At 31.5% G+C, this 21,164-nt stretch overlaps 2 protein-coding genes and 1 long non-coding RNA gene across 3 annotated transcripts in view; 2 read left to right on the top strand and 1 right to left on the bottom strand.

Annotated features, from left to right (window-relative positions):
• Positions 1 to 4,134: 4,134 nt before the first annotated feature.
• Positions 4,135 to 10,587, bottom strand: LOC111617988. The gene is made up of 2 exons (XR_002755507.1): positions 10,310 to 10,587; positions 4,135 to 4,204 (listed from the first exon to the last, which is right to left on the bottom strand). It is a non-coding gene; the product is annotated as an uncharacterized LOC111617988 (long non-coding RNA).
• Positions 10,588 to 10,926: 339 nt separating this feature from the next.
• Positions 10,927 to 16,075, top strand: LOC111618004 (integrator complex subunit 4-like). Its single transcript, XM_023359420.1, has one exon. The coding sequence runs from the start codon at positions 11,021 to 11,023 to the stop codon at positions 13,892 to 13,894; it is 2,874 nt and encodes a 957-aa protein (XP_023215188.1). The 5' UTR covers positions 10,927 to 11,020; the 3' UTR covers positions 13,895 to 16,075.
• A 2,383-nt stretch (positions 16,076 to 18,458) lies between these two features.
• LOC111618005 (ankyrin repeat domain-containing protein 16-like) overlaps positions 18,459 to 21,164 on the top strand; it is a 29,936-nt gene continuing 27,230 nt past the window's right edge. The window contains exon 1 of the mRNA XM_023359421.1: positions 18,459 to 18,731. Within this exon, the coding sequence (XP_023215189.1) occupies positions 18,541 to 18,731 (191 nt within the window). The 5' untranslated portion in view covers positions 18,459 to 18,540. The remainder of the gene's footprint in view (positions 18,732 to 21,164) is intronic.

Below are 21,164 nucleotides of genomic sequence, written 5' to 3'. Positions count from 1 at the left end.
GAACTATACAAGAGTAGTTCAAAAAGCAAGATTATTGACTCTTTCAAATTAAAAATTTTATTTTCAGAAACACAATATCCATTGCAACAAACTATCAGCATTGTACTATTTCTCAACATAATCACTTTCAGCATTGGATTATTGGATGAATGACATAGCATTTTCTAAAATATAATTTTAGATTTATTTCAATATTTTGATTAATTTAATTTAAATATATGCATCAAATAAAAACAGAAAATTAAATTTAAATAACATTTAAATAATAATAATGACTTTTTACATAAAATTATCATGATAACACAAAGTGAATTCTTTATCCAAAGATATACTGTATCATTCAGTCATGCCAAACTTCTATGCAAAGTACCAACAAACACCATGAAAACCTTTTAGTAGAAGGGAAAATATGTTTAATTGATGCAAACATTTTCAGTCATTTTAAAAGACCATCCTCAAGCAACCAAACAAATCAAACACAACTGAAATAAATATATGACAAGGCACAGAACAAAATACAAATTCAAAACATCAAGCATAAAAAATATATTAAAAAAACAAAACAAAATAAGTTAAAATACAATGACAACTTTAAGAAGATGGCCCATACAATGCAATTAACTTAAATAACAGATCCAAAATATCTATATTTTAGATTGTAGCATCAATTTTCAGGCATTGGAGATGAAATAAACATCCTTAGAATTGATGAGGAGCCCTTCAAGACGTGGTTGCAGATTTGTCCAGATTCTTCTGATTTGGTGAAATGCCTTAAAAACTTGGCCTCATCTCAGAAGATCTGATTACAATTTGTCCTGGTAAACTGAAAAATGGTATACCTGAGAAACCCAATGATGTATAATCTGCTGAAGAATGCTAAGATTCTAGGACCTAGCTTCTAGATCTGGAATTTACAGGACCCTGATCCACAATAATCCCTTCTGTACGAATTTGTCTTTTCTAGGCTGCACTTTCTGATCTTTCCAAAAAAAAGTTAGAAAGACATAAATATAACATACAAGAGGAGATTTACGTACAANAGATTCTAGGACCTAGCTTCTAGATCTGGAATTTACAGGACCCTGATCCACAATAATCCCTTCTGTACGAATTTGTCTTTTCTAGGCTGCACTTTCTGATCTTTCCAAAAAAAAGTTAGAAAGACATAAATATAACATACAAGAGGAGATTTACGTACAATACCTTTCTATCTAGATTCACTAGTGCAAATGACACTCAGATCTTCTAGCATTTAAGATATCTCACCAGTCCTGAGTTCACCAAATCTGAAGAATTGGCACAAATCTACAAACACGTCTTGAAGTGCTCCTGCATCAACTCTAAGGATGTTTATTCTATCTCCAATGCCTGCAAATGAATGCTGAACTCTATAGATATTTAAAATCTGTTAATTATACTGATGTATCCATCCTTTTAAAGTTGTCATTATATTTTAACTTATTTTGTTTTGTTATAAAATCGAAAACGTTTTTTATAATATTAAATTATTTGCTGGAATTTGTAAAAAGGTGATAATTTTGATTAATACATTTTGTATGCTTGACTTTTTGAACTTGTATTTTGATCTATGTCTTGTCATATGTTCTATTTCGACTGTATTTGACATGTTCAATTTCCTGAGGATGGTCTTTTAAAATGACCAAAAATGTTTGCATTAATTAAACATATTTTCCCTTCTGCTAAAAGATTTTCAAGGTATTCAAAGATATATCATTGTAAACTATCATCATGACTTTTGAAATATTCCAATTTTCCAGATGTTTTGTTGATAGCTTTTTTTCTCATTATTTGGTCCATACTCAAGAATTTAATTATAATTTTCTGCCTTTTACTTAGAATAATTTTATAATTTTCTAAAATATGACAAATTATATTTAGTTTTTGAGTATGGTAACTCCATTTAAGATCAGGAGAAAAATAAAAATGCTAAAATTATAGGAGACAAGTTTTTAAAAGATTTTTCTTTTAAAATCTTTTAAGAAACTTAAGAAACTCTTATGAAGGCTTATTCTAAAATTATCAATGAAACCATATGGAAGTTCTTATTTGAACATTTGATTCAAATTTTTTTTTTTGGTCTGAAAATGTGACAGAGAAGTCCAAAAAAATGTTTTACCAATAAAAACTATAACTCTTATAATTTTAGCATTTTCGTTTTTCTCTTGAGATTATATTTATTTTCTCTCAGTGACATAAAATTGCTTAATAGTATACATTTTAAAACTCTTTAATATTAATAATAGGTTCACATTTGCTAATATACAAATTTCATTTCAAAGTTCACCTTATAACTTGAACATAACAAATCCTATGGGGCACGGGTCGGCAACCTGCAGCTCGTGAGCCATATGCGGCTCTTTGGATGTGAAGCTGCGGCTCTTTAGTTCCATATGCAAATATTATTTATTTTATCAAAAAAAAAAAAAAAANGAAGAAAATTTCTATCACGACTCTCTTACGGTGTGCTTTCCCTCTTTTATGTTCAGAGATAATACATAAAATATTACAGAGAACATTATGCATCTCTCTTGTCTCTCAATACAAAGTGCAAGGTTGAATTTTGTTAATGGCTTTAATTTATTGCACTTACTTCCATTAAATTACTTGTACATGCTTTTTTCACTCTACAGTGTCATATATTCTAAATTCTCTGTGGTTATTTTTAATGAGCGCGTTCTTTATACATTATGCCATTTTATAAGCACGAACTGTACGGAATAAAATGCAAAAATACGAGATAATTAATGCAGATATTGAATAATTTTTATAAGACCGTTGCTTTTGATGAAAGCGTGGTTTAAACTTTGATTATTTTTATTCCTAAAGTCGCTTCTCTTTGCCATCTTATGTAAATATGATATGCCCTGCCCGTTACTTACACAGGTGGAGCACTAACAAAGAATAACAAAGGCCCACGCGATGGCCATCAACTCACTCGCTTTCAGATATTGTCTATACAGTAGTACACTAAATGAGCTATTAAACTTAGTAAAATTGCTAAGATAATTCTGATACTATCGAGTTTATTATTATATTTTATATAAAAATAGTTATAAATAAATATATATAAGAATATTTGAAGAATACACCCATCACCATTTTGTTGCTTAACACTACACTAGTTCACACTACAGTGTATTCAGTTGTTTCTGTTCCATTGTGTCCACTAGTTCACACTACAATCAGTGTTGCTGAATCGTTGTCTCACTGCACCAGAAGTGACACAAAGCGCTACTCACAAAACCTATGACACAAAGCGTGCCATTTTCAAACTCTCACAAATTATTTTCAATATTTTGCATTAAAATCTTGCGACCCCAAGATTTCGCTAAGCGACCCATAGCTTAGCATTCACTAAGCGATCAAGCAATCAAGTGAAATCTTGCTAAGCGAGAGAGCTTGATTGCTTAGCTTGATCTGCTAAGCGATCAAGATTTTGACCCCAAATGGGGTCACAACCGATAGTTTAAGAAGCCCTGACCTAACTGAATTACTTAAATGCATAATTAAATTAGATGAAAGGATTTTTTTCAAGTAACTTTTGCTATCTATAATATTTGACTTCTAATAGTCATTACAATCCTATATACTGTATATCTCAGCAGATAAGACAATAGTTGAATCATAAAAAAAGGCCCCCAAAATCCAGGGTCGTCTTATAGGACAGATACAAAAAAAATTAGATTGAAATTTATATAAATTAAAACCATTAACCGTAATTATTTACTAGTAGAGAGTAGGGTATGTCCACAAAATAGAATAGCCCATATGACATTTTTGTGAATAGTCAGGGTCATTATCTGAATGCAGAATCAGTGCCAATGTTTGCAACAATCGCAAGAAAATGAAATTTGATGTTCTTTCAAAAAATTACGAATAGGACATAATTCTGTATACGCTATAGTGTTATTATCTAGATGACGATCACTAATCTAAACTAAATTCATAGGCCATTGATAGTTTGGGGATTGTCTTATAGGACAGATATATGCTAAAACTATAAAACTTTGATGAAAATTTATATCTCGTCTTATCTGCTGAGATATATGGTATATATAATTTTAAAATAAAATTTTATGTATATCTTACCATTTTCTGTAAAAAATGTTTTTAATTTGTCATTCATTTTATTTAATTCTGAGAGATCTTCTCTGGAAAGTACTTCTGGATATATCAATACATCCTACATAAAAATATTTTTAAATTAAAATATTTANTACTCTATATATATATATATAGATTTAACTTTTTATTCAATTTACTCAAAAATATTACATTTACAGTGGGTGATTGGTTAACAAACATAATCTGTTTCAAGACACATTTGCTACCCGAATTGTTTGTTAACCGATTATTGATTTACCATAGATTTTTATGGTAATTTGATTAATTCATTCTGGAGACCCCAAAAAATAAATAAATAAAAAATTATATATTTCTTACTATGTTTATTTACATGTAATAACAAACCAAAAGCAATCTCTCCATTTTTTCATGGATGGCATATCTTTGTTTCTTAGATGTGATTTTCATTACTGTTTTATCTGCTTGAGTCTTTTGATTACATCTTTCTTAGCTAAGATTGTGCTTACTGTAGACCTGTTGAAGCCATACTGCCTGGCAACATCAGACCTCTTTCCACTCTCTACTTTTGCTATTATCTCTTGCTTAGTTTCTATAGTAAACACAATTCTTGACACACCACTCTTTTTAGGCCCCATAATATTATCAGTTTTCTGAAATAAAAAGTTCAGAAAAGCACTTACAAAAATTCAGAGAACAGAAATTAACTAGTGCAAAAAAGATTATGTATACAACAGTGACAGCCGATTGCAGAGACAACGTTTAGAGGCCAATAGCAGTTTACAGATTAAGTAGACTGCTGTTCAGAAAAATTTCATTGCAGAGATGGCATTTCTCACCTGCCACAATGTAGACAGTGATTAGAAACAAGTTATTTGACCTACTTTCTAGACTCACTCGACAGCAGATTTAGAGGGCTTTTCAATTCAAGTGGTAGCTTTGTTCGTGAAAAGTTTAGATAAAAACAGATATCGTTCCTTTGATAAATGTTGTAAACAGTACAAATTGACAAAATTATTCATTAATTAATTGCTTGGAGCAAAAATAACAAAATTAAATACTTTAAATTTGTTTTAAATGTTCCAATTCCAATATTTAAATGGGTGAAGAATTAAAACTACAATTAATTTAAATCAGATGCATTTATTTATAATTCAAGCATCGTGTCGGTTATAAAACGTTAATGCATTTTGGAATCATTGTACTGTTAAACAAGTTAATTTTAATAATTACAGAAATCTGTTTATAGATATAAAAAAATGTAACATTAATAATAAAATATTTAAAATTATTCATTTTGACAGTTACGAAGGGCGACAGTAATAAGATGTTGAAATAATTCCTTAAAAATCTATTCCGAAGATGAATTTTGAATTTGGTACAGTAGAACCTCGAAAACTCGGCCTAATGTGGACCGAAGGGTGGCCGAGTTTGTGAAAATGCCGGGTTATCGGGAATGGGGTTAAAAAAAATAAGTACGAGTGTTTCCTCAGAAAATACTGTACTGTACTTATATACTGTACTTATATGTATTGTTTACTTGAGAATATAACAGAGAATAAACTGCCCAAATACCCTTAAACAAAGGAAAAGCACGTCCTTTATGAAGGCATAGAGCCTTTACTACATAAAAATAAAAATTAATGAATACACTGTGTACAGTAATTTACCTGATAACACAGACTTCAGAAAAATACTTTATGAGAGCTTTTATACTTTTATAAAGCTGTCTATAATGAAAATTAATTAACTAAGGATTTTTTTGCCCTGTTGGGGTGTGGCCGAGTTATCCGGAGTGCCGGGTTATCGAGAGCCGAGTTTTCGAGGTTCTACTGTATAAATTTTCTAAATATGGATTTCTTCATATTTTAAACTGTATTGGCAACAAAATTAAATATTGAAATGGAAAAGGATTGTCATTAATTGCCGAACAATGGTTTTGATGGCCTTAAGATTTTATTTCTGGAAGTTTTCTGAATATAGCTAGCAACCATTTCTGATGTCACAAACAAATAACCCAATTGGCCAAATGACTCCTAAAACAGGGGTGTAATAGCGAAGAAAGTAAGAGCCAATGTTTTGCTGAAGTTCATTTAGAGGGCATTCAGAAATAGATGATCGTAGTCTTTGCAATGCATTTTAAACTGCGGTTCAGTCAGCCAATGTCTACAGGCCGTTCTGTTGATAAACATCATTTAATGTAAACTCTGTCTCTGCAATCGGCTGTGAAAGTCTTGTTCCATAAACCATTCATAGATGCCATTAAAATATAGTTTTACAAATGTTAAACACAGCATCACTTCTTGTGATGGTTCTGTGAGGTGTTCATTATCCGAATATAAAAATCTTTTGCAAAAGTGTTTGTTGTCTGATTTGTTCACAGTCCAAACTATTCATTAACCAATCACCACCGTATTTTTATATATTTATTTCCTACACAAACATATATAAATATTACTTATTTACACACATCACTGAATGAAGCTCTGCATAAGTCAAAAAGTGTTTTGTCTGTGATCAAAGTTTAAAGTAACAGCAAAACCACTAAACATGATTTTTTGTAAATATGTATAACTCAGCAAGACCAATGTTGTGACAAAGCCAGAATTTTGAAATTTGATCTATGGACCAAGATATACCTATATAATGAACTAACTGGATAAATATACTACGAATAAATACACCTATAATAATCCAGCAAATAAAAATTAATAAAAGATGGATATTCCGAATGCAGAATATTAAACCAAACTTAAGCAGAAACACCCATATCATGGCATGGGATAACATTGTACCCCCACAATGCATTTTAGAAGCCTTGGATTACGGTTAGGGAATTCGATCCCGGCCCTTATTTCTAATTCCAGGATTTTGGGATTATATTTAGTCAATCTCGGGATCCTGGGATTATTTCAGTATTGAGGGTTAATAAAAAATAAGAAAATCTTACAGAAATCAGCTCTTTAATCAACGCAATTAAAATTTAGACAAAAATCAATGTATTTTATGGTATACACCTAGTTAATCTAATCACTCTACTAATCAGAAGAAGGAGCTTACATCTAGCTACGACTCAGTGAATACATTGTAAGGTGTCTTTCGATGGACCTGTTCAGTATTAGTGGACTATTTGAACTTTAATTTATTTTGTGTGTATGTGGAAACCTACATTGTAAACATCTTAAATGTTGTAATTTTGTAACTTTTGTGTATTTGTAAATTTGTAACTTTTGTAAATTTGTAAATTTTACTGACATTATAAAGTTTTTCACGAACAACCTCTCAGTCTGCTGGTGCAAACGCTACTAAAATCCGCTAGCAAAACAAAATGGCTGACACATTGACAGGTAAAACCCACTGGGCAGTGCTCTCGACTGTGCCAGAAAATCAATTGGTGCCTGCAAAAATTCAAAAATACAAAAATGAAGTATATTACCAGGTAACCCAGTGAGAACTGCTTGCCTATTATTTTAGTTCAAAATACAAGAAGTTTTATTCCAAGCAAACATTGCAAGTTCTCTAAGTTAATTAATTTGTGCTGCTTGTTTGGAATAAAACTTCTTGTATTTTATATTAAAATGATAGGCAAGCAATTCTGTTAAGTACACTGGCACTGAACGTTTCACTTCATGCAGTCTATTTTGCAACTTTTTTAAAATGATGCCAATCCCAAAAATCTCGGGATCAGGAAAACTTAATCCTGAAAATTTTGGGGACTGAAAAGTGGTCGGGATCCTGGGATCAAATCCTCTAATTACGGTCCTCTTTATGCTCCGCCCCCTTTGCCAATACCAGAGACCAAGATACTCAAGTTCATCATGTTAAGTTTCTGATTACAGGTCAATTGACCTGTAATCAGATTTCAATGTAAATCAATTACATTTATCTCTGATAATTTTTTATTTTAGATTTAGATCAGTTTTAAATCCTTTTTTCACACAGTTTTAGTTTTCTTCACTGCAGAGCTGAGTTTCAATTTCCTAGAAAATACCTAGTATTTACAGTACATAGCATAAATTCTTGTTGTAACTGTTATAATAAACTTTAATATTGAAGCATTGAAGCATAAAATGGCTACTTTATCTGGATCGTTTGTAACTAGTCAATGTAATATTAATTATATATTACTGTCCTATATAATGATATATGCTGCTTATAGCTGTTTATCAAGAAATTTTATAGGAAAACAATTATTGCTAATGGAATATGTCATTTTATGTGGTATTATCAAAACAAATGAGCAAGATCATTCTATGCATATTTGTGCTCTTTGTGTTAAAAAACATCAGCTTTGACATCTGTCTCCAGGGCCAGATTTACAAGTAAGCTATGTAAGCTATACCATAGGGCTTCAAGTTCCAAGGGGCATGAAAAAAAAATATTGCCCACCAGTGGCCAAGCTGTCTTCATACCCTGAACACTGGGAGTTTGGTTGTGGGTTCACGCCTCGCTCAGATGGGCTGGCCACGTGGAGTTTTCCAAGTTTTCTCCATGCATGTAAACCTAAATAGGGGCCAGTTTCCCTTAAAAAGATCTCCTGAAAGGCATCCCCCTAGGCAGATCGCCCAAGTGTTGTGTTGCCATAACTTAACAAACAAACAAACAGCATGAAAACTTTCTACAAGAAAGAAAACTGAAATCAAATTTTGTAATAAAAAATTTTTTTTACAAACCAACAAAATATAACTTGCTTTACTTTTTATTTTGTGTAGTATTTAATTAGTATGTTTATGTTAATTCTTCTCTTTTTATGATTCACTTCTAAAATTGTAAAAGGTTGGTAAGGGGCCTCACACAGAATTTATCTTAGGGCTTTGAAATGCCTAAATCTGGCCCTGTATCCACCACAAAAAATTACTGGCATTTTAAACTTTAAGGAAAAATCTTATAAAACTGACAGCATAACTTGTTCATGTAAAGTTAGACAATTGGGAAACTTTTTTGTCAATTCTTAACAGTCAAATCATCTCTTTTGGTTGGTTACATTTATGAGCTTCTAATTCTGATTTCTGAATCATCATCTGTTTTTCATATGGGAATAAATGAAAACTTATATTGGGCTCCCTTATGGCTTTGGAACTGCAAGTTGGAATGCAGCAGAAAGCTTTGTTTTTTCTATTGCTATTCATCTTTACTGCTGACAATACGCAAGAATGATTCAAACGACCCAGATAAAATGGTTTTGTTCTTAAACACCAGAGGGCAAGCATTCAGTGAAAAATGCAAATATTGATGTGTTAATAAAATTTCTCTATTTAAAGATTGACTCAACATACAAATATTAAGAACATGAAAAATTGGGAACAATCCTCTGAAATCAAAGATATCTAATCACTCTATTTACTAGGCAATTTATAGTATCTATTGTATTAGATATCATGCTAAAATGTGGATAAACTGACTAATAATTACATTTTAAAATATAAATTGTTTATTTTTATCAGAATATTCTTTAGAATCAGAGCCGGCCCTACCATAGGGCAAATGGAGCAGCCACTCCAGGCGCTAAGTCCTAGGGGGCACCTCAGTGGTAAAATAAATTAAAGAAAAACATATTTTTTTCACTTTTCGATATTTTAATTGCAAGCATGTGACTAGTATGTGAATGGCGTTATCTGTTGAGACGTGCGTGGGTGGGGTTCCACCCCCAGGCGCCATAATAAGGTCTCGCTCCATCCTAAAACTTGCCTCGGCGCACTGTTTAGAATGTGTAGATTTGAGCATGTAATTGTTTAAATTATAGGATCAATGTATTAACAGCAAAGTAAAGATATTTGAAAATTATTGAAATACTGTAATTTAGTGGCTAATATTATATCTTGGCCTATTAAAACTCCATTTTGTTCTAGTTTTAATATACTTCTATCTTCATAATTTTGAAAATATAATTAAACTTAATAAATTATAAAGGATACGAAATGGGTAAAAATACAGCTCTGAATGAGACAGTTAGGACCTTATCATAACTGTAGACAATCGAATTGCACCCCTGTGGCCCAAGCCTCACAGGGGGGCAATTCGATTGTTAAGGGGGGCATAGCACAAAAAAGGTTGGGAAACACTGCTGTAGACCATACCCATAGGAGTAATGGGGAGTCTAAAATTTGGAGGATCCAAACCTTTCATTCACAACTGCAATTTTACCGTTAAATGCGAATCTTAAATAACTTTACAAATTTTATATTTTTAAAAAAGTATATTTTACCGTATTAAATGATCCTAAAAATAAATTTTTAACAAAAGGAGGTTGTTTAATTTTTTTTAAATACGGTTTTATCTGTTTTGGTAGCTCCGATTTAGGATGGGTTACTTGCGAACAATAATTACTTAAGGTAAATGTTTTTAATTCCTGTGTTAAATTCACAGTTTTTCTAATTGTTTTCCTTAACATTGACATCTCGTTATAATTTTCTCATTACATCAAAAACACAAAACAAAACGAAAACACGTGGAATTTTAAACCGCGTAATTGTCCATTGTGAATTGCGGTCACGGCGCCACCTAAATTTTTGTATTATAATATCTTCTGTGGAATTAGTATATTTTCTTTTTAAAAAATTATTGCTCTACTTTTATTGTTAGGTTATAAAATATGTACTGTACATAAAAATTATTTGACTTAATATTGAATCACACAATAGTAATTTTTTTTTACTATGATATTATCATTTTTAAGATTGTTTTAAAATTTAATTATAAATTAATAATATTTAATCCGAAATTCGTTTTAATTTAATAAAAATAATAATACATTATGAAAATAAACATGACGTTAAAAATTTTTAAAGTAAATACGCAACTAGCCATTGTCAACGAAGTTAAAGGTAATTAGTATTGGCTTTTAGGTTTAGCATGTTGTTTCTGCTATAAATTTTAACGTAAAAGCGATATATATAAAGATTATTTTTGTATAAGAATGGCGGCATTGTTGAAGAAACGTGCTCTTGCAGAATATAGCGAAGTTATAGAAGAATTGCCGAAACCCAAACCTTTGAAAAAACTGTGTTTAAGCAAGAAACCATCTTACCCGGGAACTGTCGATTTGGAATTATTAAAAACGTGTAATTCCTCAGAATCTTTACAGTTACTGATAGAATTATCAGATTCTTTGCCAAGTGAATTGGAAGATGTAATGTCTGTTTATAGAGTTTTAATGGAACATCTTCATAAAGAAAGAGAATCTGCAGTTAGAGTAAAAATAGTTTCCATCTTGAGACAACTGGTTGATAAAAAATTGATTGAATCAAACTGCTTTTTAGATGATATTGTTCCAATTATAAAAAGTGAAACTTCTCATAAAGTATTAGCTCACTTAATTGAGACGTTTCACGTTTTAGGAAAAGTTGGACACAATGAATTAAGAATGCAACAGAAAATATTACATATAACTAAGCAGTATCTGACTGATAAAACCCATAGTGTCGTTTCCGCTTGCCTTAAAGTGATAAGTGATTTTACGCCGGTCGATATACACTCGGAAACTAATTCTTTAACTTTAAAAATATTGGGAGAATATAGTCATAATCAAGATCCTAGAATTCGTACGTCGGCATTACAAGCTCTAGTTCATTTGCATAATAGAGGATTAAAATTAGATTTAAGCTTGTATGATGAAGCGTGTAAAGCTTTGAATGATGATTATGAAGGTGTAAGAATGGTAGCTTTAAAATTAGTTAAAATCCTCAGTTTTTCTTATGCTGATCATATGATCACTCTAGATGGAGGAACAGAGAAAATAAGATTATGTGATGATATATTTGGAAAAATATGTGAAGCAATAAATGATCTGTCAAAATATGTGCGTGTATTAGCGGCTTCACTTTTGGGTGAAATGAAACATGTCAGTCTTCATTTTTTGGAACAAACACTTGACAAGAAGTTAATGTCAAATTTGAGGAAAAAACGTTCCGCTCATGAACGTCAAAAAGAAAATTATGAAAGTGGTGAATGGTCAACGGGACAGAGATGGGCAGATGATGCACCAAGGGAAGAATTAAATATAGAAAGTGTTAATTTAATGAGTTCTGGTGCTTGTGGGGCATTTGTTCATGGTTTAGAAGATGAATTTTATGAAGTAAGGAGTGCTTCTCTTGATTCCCTTTGTCAATTAGCAGTCTGTTTTCCAAGTTTTGCTGCTCAATCCTTAGATTTTTTAGTTGATATGTTCAATGATGAAATTGAAGATGTCAGACTTAAAGCTATAAAATGTCTTGGTTGCATTAGTCATCATATTGTTCTTAGAGAAGATCAACTAGAAACAATACTAGGTGTTTTGGAAGATTTTTCTATGGATATAAGAGAAGCTCTTCATACCATGCTTGGCAGCTGTCCCCTGTCCACAAAATTTGGTTTAAAATTATGTATTGATAATCTCTTAGAAAATTTGAAAAGATATCCCCAAGATAAATTGTCAATTTGGAAATGTTTAAAACATGTTGGTGCTAATCACCCATATCTGACTCTACCCCTTGTTCCAGAATTACTTGGTATACATCCATATTTTGATAGTCCTGAACCTTGCATAGATGATCCAGCCTATATAAGCATTCTTATTCTTGTTTTTAATGCTGCTGCTAGTTGCCCAACTATGATTCCTTTATTTGAAGAACATACTTTAAGACATTATTCATATTTATGTGATACATTTCCAGCATTTGTGTCAAAATTAAATTTGCCCAATCAATCTTGTACCCCTTCTCAAGTTACCTCATCTACACAGCATTCACGAGGATTTTTACAGCAAGTTCTTGATCAGATTGATAATGCAGAATGTAGGAGTTCTTCTGCTAAACAGGGTTTATTGCAAATAGCAATAAGAGACTTGGAAAAATTGTCAACAGTTGAACCAAGCCTTTCTGCTGCTGCTAGCTGTGCTAGTTTATATATTCAATGTCAATTACTTTTGGCAAAACTTCTTTCCAATAAAAATTGGATGAATCCATCTGTTCTGTCACCCTTGCAAAATAGTGCTTTGAAATCTGGTTTGGAACAGCTTTTACAATTAACTTATTATTTGAGTCATCAGTTTTTAGGTTTATACCCTGAAGAAATTGCATATATCAGACAGTTGCGAGTAAGAGCACTTGCATTACAATTAGTTATTGTTATTAGAGGTAGTAATGTTTCTGCTTTGGCACTATGTGAAAGTTTTCTTGAGCAGGTTGAAGCTTTACAGTCTGATTTACAGGAACACAATATCAATCCAGATAGCTTTACTTTAGCAATGTTTCGAGAATTAGAAACTTTAGAAGAGCCTAAGCCAGGTTCTGTTGCTAGATTACTTCAACCACTATTACAGGCTTATCCTTGTCCATCATTTCATCTTAACACAAGTGGAAATTCCTTAGAAAGAATTAAAAAATCAAAAGCAGTAATTCATGAACCTACAGGAGAATCTGATAATCCAGTAAAATTTACTGCTGGGCTTGTAGCTGGATTGACATTAGATGCTCAGATTGAAAATGTTAATGATGTAAAAAATGTTCGTGTTAAAGTGAAATATCCTGATCAGCAAGTTCAGTTAATATTACCAAAGTTATCAGAATTTAAACTTCAAGACAATCAAAATTATAGACTTTATACTGTAATTTTGTTATCTCATAATGTTTGGTCAGAAGCTTGCCATGTAGAGATAAGTTTGGTTTTAGATTTTAGTGATACTGAAAACATTGCCAGTATGAAAAGCAGTGGTAAACCATGGTTTGGAAGCAAAATGGAAGATCAGACTATTCCACTTTGTAAACCTGTTCTGGGCTATATAGCACCAAAACCAGCAAAAAAAGGAATATAAAGTTATAAAATAAAATTTTTTACTTTTAAGCTTCATTTAAACATTTGTAATATATGTGAATATATTATATTTTATTCATTAATTTTTTCAACATCAGTATTAAATGTTTGTTTGTGTTTAATGTATTTCTATACATTTATAATAACTTATACCAATACCAATCTAGTATAAATAGAAGTCAATTTGAATTCAAACAGAGTCTGTGGTTAGTTATTGATCATTTGGCATATTAAAACTGACCTGTATGACCTTTATCTTTAGAAGAGATAGTACAATTTAAGGTTAATAAAACTAGGAATGTGCTTATTTGATGTGAGAAGTGTGGATTCAAGTTCAGAGACAGGCAGCACTTTTAAGTACTCTAAATTATTGGTTGAATGAACTCAATACATTTAATTATAATTCTTCTTTTCTTATATTTTCTGATAGTTAATTTAGTCTAATATGACATTGGTTATTTGGTTGATTATTTGATTATTTAATTTTATGAGTATTAAAACAAAATTATTTTGCATTCTGATAATTTTTTTAATTAATTAAATGTTAAATGATGGAATTGTCCAGATTTGGATATAGAAATAATATATGTACAATAATAACTTGTTATATCATCAGTATATTAAGACATTTACATAATGAAGTAAAATAGAAATGTTTTAGTTGTTAAAATATTAATTTTAAATGATAATTAAATGCCACCTATATTACAATAATATACTGTAGGAAATAGATGACAAAACAGTTTAGAAGTTATTTGAATTTATAAATGATAAATAAATACCCTTTTGCAAAAAAATTTATGCATTTTAAAGCCAATATGCAGTAGTAATCAAAATTCTGCATATATATAGAATGGTAGTAAAAAAATAAAAATTAGTACAATATCATAGTACAAGAATGTCATTGAAGAACAATTCCATCACAAATTTTACAAATTGTAAATTGGCAAACCCAATCTGGCATTACTGCAAACTGGTCAATGTTAGAGTGGCTTCACAACTTACTAACATTTGTGATGAAACTATTTTTCAATGATATATCCTTATGTTGTGATATTGTAATGAAATTTTTATTTTTTTGCTACTATTTTTTATGCAAAATTTGATTACTATTGCATGTTGGCTTTAAAATGCATTGATTTTTTTCCCTCACCAGAATTATAAGAGTTCAATATGATTTAAACTTGCAGAATCAAAAATTTTATATTTTAATAAAACCAAATAAATCATGATTTTAATAAATTTATAAGAAGTAAATATAGCAAATAGCTGTTAAAAATATGATTTAATCCTGCTTTTATAGCTGAGTGGCATACATTGCACCCATTGGTGGTGTGCAGGTATGAAGAGCCATTTCATATGAATCATCTCTATAGTCTGTTTCACTATAACTTTGTGTATACTTCTACAAGAAATAGTTTGCAACAACAGTACTCTTTCTTAACAATTGTCTCTGGGACTAAATTTATAATAATTAACAGATGTTCGTATTTTTATTAGGACACTGCTATTGCTTCTACATACAATGAGACTAGTAATGCATAGAAACAGCACATTTTGTAGCATACAGTGATGAGGAGATCACTTCAGTTCTTTGTTTCATGCACAAAGTTACAGTGAACAGACTATTAGTGCAAGGGACATTGACAGCACAGCATTATGTTTGGAAAGTTAATTTAGTGCAAAGTGTATCATTTGACAGTTAATTTTCATAACTAATTTTTTCACAAACATGCTATAAGAAGTCATGTCTTCCACACTATTTTCAGTAAAAACAGTATAATAAAACTTAACAAAATGTACATTTTTGGCTACATTCTGGCCTGCTTTAGGTTTTAGCATTCAGGAATTTAAAATTTAAATAGAATAAAAAGTTGGAACATTGCTACTGTCATTAAATTTTGTTGTAAATTGAATAAAAGGGGAAGTAATAAAACAAATTTATCAGATATATGGTTATGAAGCATATTTTAATCAATTTCTTGTATGTTTACATGTTTTTGAGTCATATAATAGAAAGGAATTGATCAAACAGGCTATCAGTGCGCAGGCATGACAATGCACTTTGTGAAATAGCTCTGTCCAAATTGAAATCTTTTAAAAATATTAGAATGTTCACTAAAATAAGATGGAAATAAGTTTTCTATTAAGATTATTATATACAGTGTGAGATTTAAAAAGTGATATGTAAAAATTACAAACTGATTTAAAAGGAAAAATCTGAATTTTAAATTTTTTTCTCAAATTTTGAAAATAATTTCAAAAATTTTTGTTCCTTTCTCAAGTGAATTTTCTAAAGTTAAGAAAGAACAGATGAATAGCATTTAAGAAAATGTTTAAGAGATTTTATTCAGTACAAATTCAATTCAAAATTCTAATAACTGTGACATTGAATTAATTGGCAGCTATACAGGCTGCCATACAATGAGGTGATTAGTGATTGCCTGAGGTATCCCTTGCCAAGCTGCATCCACTGTGATGCATATATCATCTACAGCAGTGGGACACCAACCTTTCTGACCTCACGGTGAGAAACTCACAATTTTGAATTCCGCAGACCACTATCATGAGTTTTTTAAATGATACAAACATCTATAGAATAATGATTATAAAAGTTCCATTTTACTTTATTAATATGAAATTCACTTGTTTAATTATAACAAATAAGTGTGAAGTTTGTGCTTGTTTGAAATAAGTTTATGGATTCTTGGCTCTTTTCCACAAAGAATGACAAATGTACATTATTTATTGATAACAGTTATTTTATGTTTGGTTTTAGTTTTGATTAAAAAACCCCCAACGAGTGAGAAAAAAGCAACCAAGCATTTTGCATTTCTTTTGTAATACTTTGCTTAACCTAATGTCCAAATTTCTCCACAGACCACCAAAATTTTCTTGCAGGCCATCAGTGGCCCATGGACTACTGGTTGGCAACTGCTGATCTACAGTATGTGGCAGTGGTCCCCAGTGTACCTCATGTCAGACAAGGTCCCACAGGTGTTTAATGAGAGAGAGAGATCTGGCGAGACTCCCAGCCAGAGGAGGATGCGAATTCCATTCAGGCTGGTGAGAGTTCATTGTGCAACATGAAGTCAGATATTGTCTCACTGGAACACTGTATCAGGTGTGGCCTGCACCAGTGGACAAACACAGGTCCCACAATTCATGTGATGTACTAATACCAGAAATGTGCACCAGGGTTGTCCACTAATCGAACATGATGCCTCCCAAACCTTGATGGACAGTGTGGCACTTGGTGAAAAGGGCTGGCACATAAATGTTCCCTGGGATACTGTTACACCCGTCCACAGCCATCATTCTTCCACAGGCAGAAGCAGGATTCATCTGTAAACAATACCCAATGCCATTCAGTGGTCCAGTTGTGATGACTAAGATGCATGCAGCCCAGTATTGAGCAGTTAATGGCACCCCTGTTGCTGATTGCCATGTATGCAGCCCAACTTTATGCAACCTGTTGCAAATGGTTTGGGTGCGCACAAATACACCTATTTATGGCAACAGGTAGTTTTGGATGTCATGTCATGGCAAACAGGTCCCAATGGACCATTCAGTAAATCTGCCAGTCTGTACACTCTGTTGTGTGCCAGTGCAATTCATTCCCTCTTCAGCATGTTCACAGATGTTTCTGCATTCATGTCACACATCACTGGATGGTACTCAAGTTGTGCCCAACACACATGGCAATTGAATGCATCAACAAACTGAGATCATGCAGCTCCAGGATATGGTCTCATTCCCCAACTATTAACTGGTGGTATTCAGCTCATTGTCATCTCCAAGACATTTTTTATGCTTCTTTGAAAGTTTGGCTGCCACAAACTGTCACTGATAGCTTGTACTGTACATCCTGAGCTGGCTGCTGTTTTTTGTAGCCTGACATGTCTCAATGTGTATGCAAACTTAATCACTTGCATATCTCTCACCTCTCCTCTACTTTTGAGGAGAATAAATAATTATAACTGTGGTTTTATTGCAAATCAGATAATGCCACCAGATTGCCTTAAACTTGTTACCAAGTATCCTTATACCTTGTACAACATAGTCAAATACTAATGAAGTTTAAGAAAGGCTGCAGGTTGAGTTGAGGGAAGCAGGATGGTCATTTGACTGAAGTATCCACCATCTGGGCTTGTTCTGGATGATGCAAAAAGATCACCAGAAAGATAATTATCTAATTGTGAGACAACTATCATAGACCCTGGGGTTGAGGCCCAAGAAGAATTTCATTCTTCTGACATGAAGCTTTTGATTTAGCATGGTTTTTTCTCTCTATACACATGAAATTACATAGATTGATTTTTTTAAGCTTCATAATTAAAATTTACAGGTAATAGCTTTTGTTTTCCCCTTTTGTTGGCCCTAGTTATGAGTGGGTGCAAAAGTATATATTTCTTAAGAACATTAATATGAAATTAATAAACATTAATAAAATGTTAAAAACTCTTTATTCTAACATATGATTTTCTTTAAATACATATTTGTAGAACTTAATTGCTAAATCTTGTATGATTTTTATTAATTGTTAACTTAAAATATTTAAATTATTAAAGTCAATATTTTTTTTAACAGATTAGTGAAATGAATCTTGTAAAGTTTATTATTAAATTGTAAAAAGAAAAAAAGATTATGACAGAATTTAGCGACTATGAATTACAATTATTACAAGCTGTTCAAAGAAATGATGTTCCAAAATTTAAACTGATGGTAAATGAATATTCTAAAAAATGTTCTATTACATGGAAGAATATTTATCATAAGAAGTCTGGTGATACAATATTACATATTGCAAGTAGATCTGGTTTTCTGGATATTTTGAGGTAAATTTAATGTATACATATAAATATTTTATGTTTTATTTTGTAATTTTATATTAAAATAATGCTTAAAAAGTCTGAAAAAATACTTTTCTATTTAATTTAAAAAGGTACAAGTTAAGTAATAAAATGTGTAATGATAGTTCATTTTGTTGAAAAATTTTAAAAATTAAAACATGATTAACATATTATAATGAATTAAAAGTAAGAATTAAATAAGAAATACAATATAATAAACAAGAATTAAAAACAAAAGTTGAGAATGTTCAAATGTAAGTACTGTAAAATAATAAGTAATTAAAATAATCATAAATTTTTTTCTGCACTTTACTATAATTTATAACTTGTAAATTTTAGATTGTTTTCAAGTTGTTCATTTTGAAAAATTACTACATGAAATATTTAACCAGAAACATTGATAAACTATCTCTGACATAACTTCTAAATACACAAAGAAGCAATACATTGGAAGGTCATATTCAGTAATGTTATTTTATATCTGTGGCAATAACCTTATGGGTACTTCAGGGCTCCAGCATCCACAAAGGTGTTGGCTTAATTGTTATGATTATCATTACAATGAGTCCTGATATAGCTAAACAGTTTGTATTGTGTTGTTCTTGCTTGCTTCATAAGTGTGCATTTGCTTTTAAAGCAAATTTCCCAAATAAGAAAATCTTTGCATTCTATTTCATGTTATACATTTGTTGGGCTGCAATTTGAAAAAATTGTAAACTTATAAATTCCCATTGTCACTTGTCTGTCCATCTGTCTTTCCTTAATCTCAAGAATGGAGTTAGATAGATGAAAGAAGAGACCAGATATGGACCCCAATTAACTACATATAAACTTCCAATGCAAACCAGAAATCATGTTATTTTAAATTCAAAAATTTTTCCCATATAGATGACTGGCATGAGTCTATTGTTAAAGGAAAAGTAAGATGTACTGTACAGGGGCAAGCCACTATGAATTTGAGGTGGAGAGCATATATTTTAAATTAAATAAATTAAAAATATGATTACTTGTTTGTTTATGTTTTGATAATTGTATATTTGAGTATTGATTATGATTAGTCATTTTGTCAAAACTTCCAAAGGTTATTGATGCAAATTCCTATCTGTAAAAACAGAATTTTTGTCTTTTCTTGTCTTATCTGATTTCAGAAAACTAACCTCTGAAATTGTCTAAGTCATACAAAAACTTTAATTTTACTAAACGCTTTGAATGATGAATGCTAAGTCTTAGAATTATTATTATTTTTGTTTTTTTTTGCAAATGTCATGTTCAGTTGATACTGGTTCCAAGTTCTATGACAGACTAAAGTGAAGGCATAGCTACCCAAACAAGTGTTACATTAATTAAGCTTCTGTGTTATTGGTATATGTGTCACGTAAAATTTCTTAACAATGTGGCATGCAGTGGCGTGCCGTCATTGGAAGTGGTGGATGTGCCACTTCCCTTGTATTTTCTAAAAAATAAATACATATTAATTTTGATTATATGAAAATAATTGCACAATATTTTATTATAACCGCATTATGTATCTTATTACAAATTTCTATACTACACGTGAAAAAAAGATAAGATTGCTATTGTATATTCGAATATTAGTGGCAGAGTGGAAGTGCTGTGTTGTCAGCATCCAAAAAGCCAGATTCGTGCATGCGTTTTACAGAGCACCAACCTCACCCGGTTTAGCTGGTGGAAGCTAAGGACCTTGGGTGGATGCTACACGTATAACGCATCCAATTCTATTCAGGACCGGTACTGGGCTGTTAGCTGCCTGACTGCTAGATATTTGGCTGCCCTCACCCGATTATGTGAATCATGAGTAGATTCAGGCCCGCCATAAGCGGGCGTGCAAGGCGTGCATTGCACACGGGCGTCCAGGGGGCGGCAAATCGAGCGATCGGTTACGTAATAATTAGTCATTGTCATAATACCCACCCTAACTTATAGCATAAGAAATGTCTTCGCATGGAGAAAAAAATCCGACTGGCGCACAATTACTATATTCTTATTTATATTATAGCATTAACAGCACCTTTATTGGCATTTATCAGAATTAAGATGCAATGCGAAACGTCTGTCGGCAGGTTGAACCATCTGGCGGGCACCCGAAAGCCAAGTACCAATAGTCGTGCTGTATGACAGAAGTTGACAGGTTTGGCGAAAATAGGGAATCCCTACAGAGCTTCCTTCAAATGCATTCGAACAGTTCTATTGCATATCAAATTGCAATTATTTTGTTAATAATTCTTCTGACATGGGTCGAAGTATAATTAATGATATTTTAAGTTGGTTAGGATTTAAATCTGAAGCTTAAAGACTATTCAAGTAGTGAAACAGACATTGACAGTATTTATTTGTTTAATGAAATCAATACTTTAAAGTTGCATTTTCCAGAAAACCAGTCTAATGATCCACAAACCC

Source organism: Centruroides sculpturatus, unplaced genomic scaffold, assembly GCF_000671375.1.
Source record: "Centruroides sculpturatus isolate CEXI.00-Female unplaced genomic scaffold, Cexi_2.0 scaffold36, whole genome shotgun sequence".
NCBI lineage: Eukaryota > Metazoa > Arthropoda > Arachnida > Scorpiones > Buthidae > Centruroides > Centruroides sculpturatus.
This window is presented reverse-complemented; position numbering and strand designations above follow the sequence as displayed.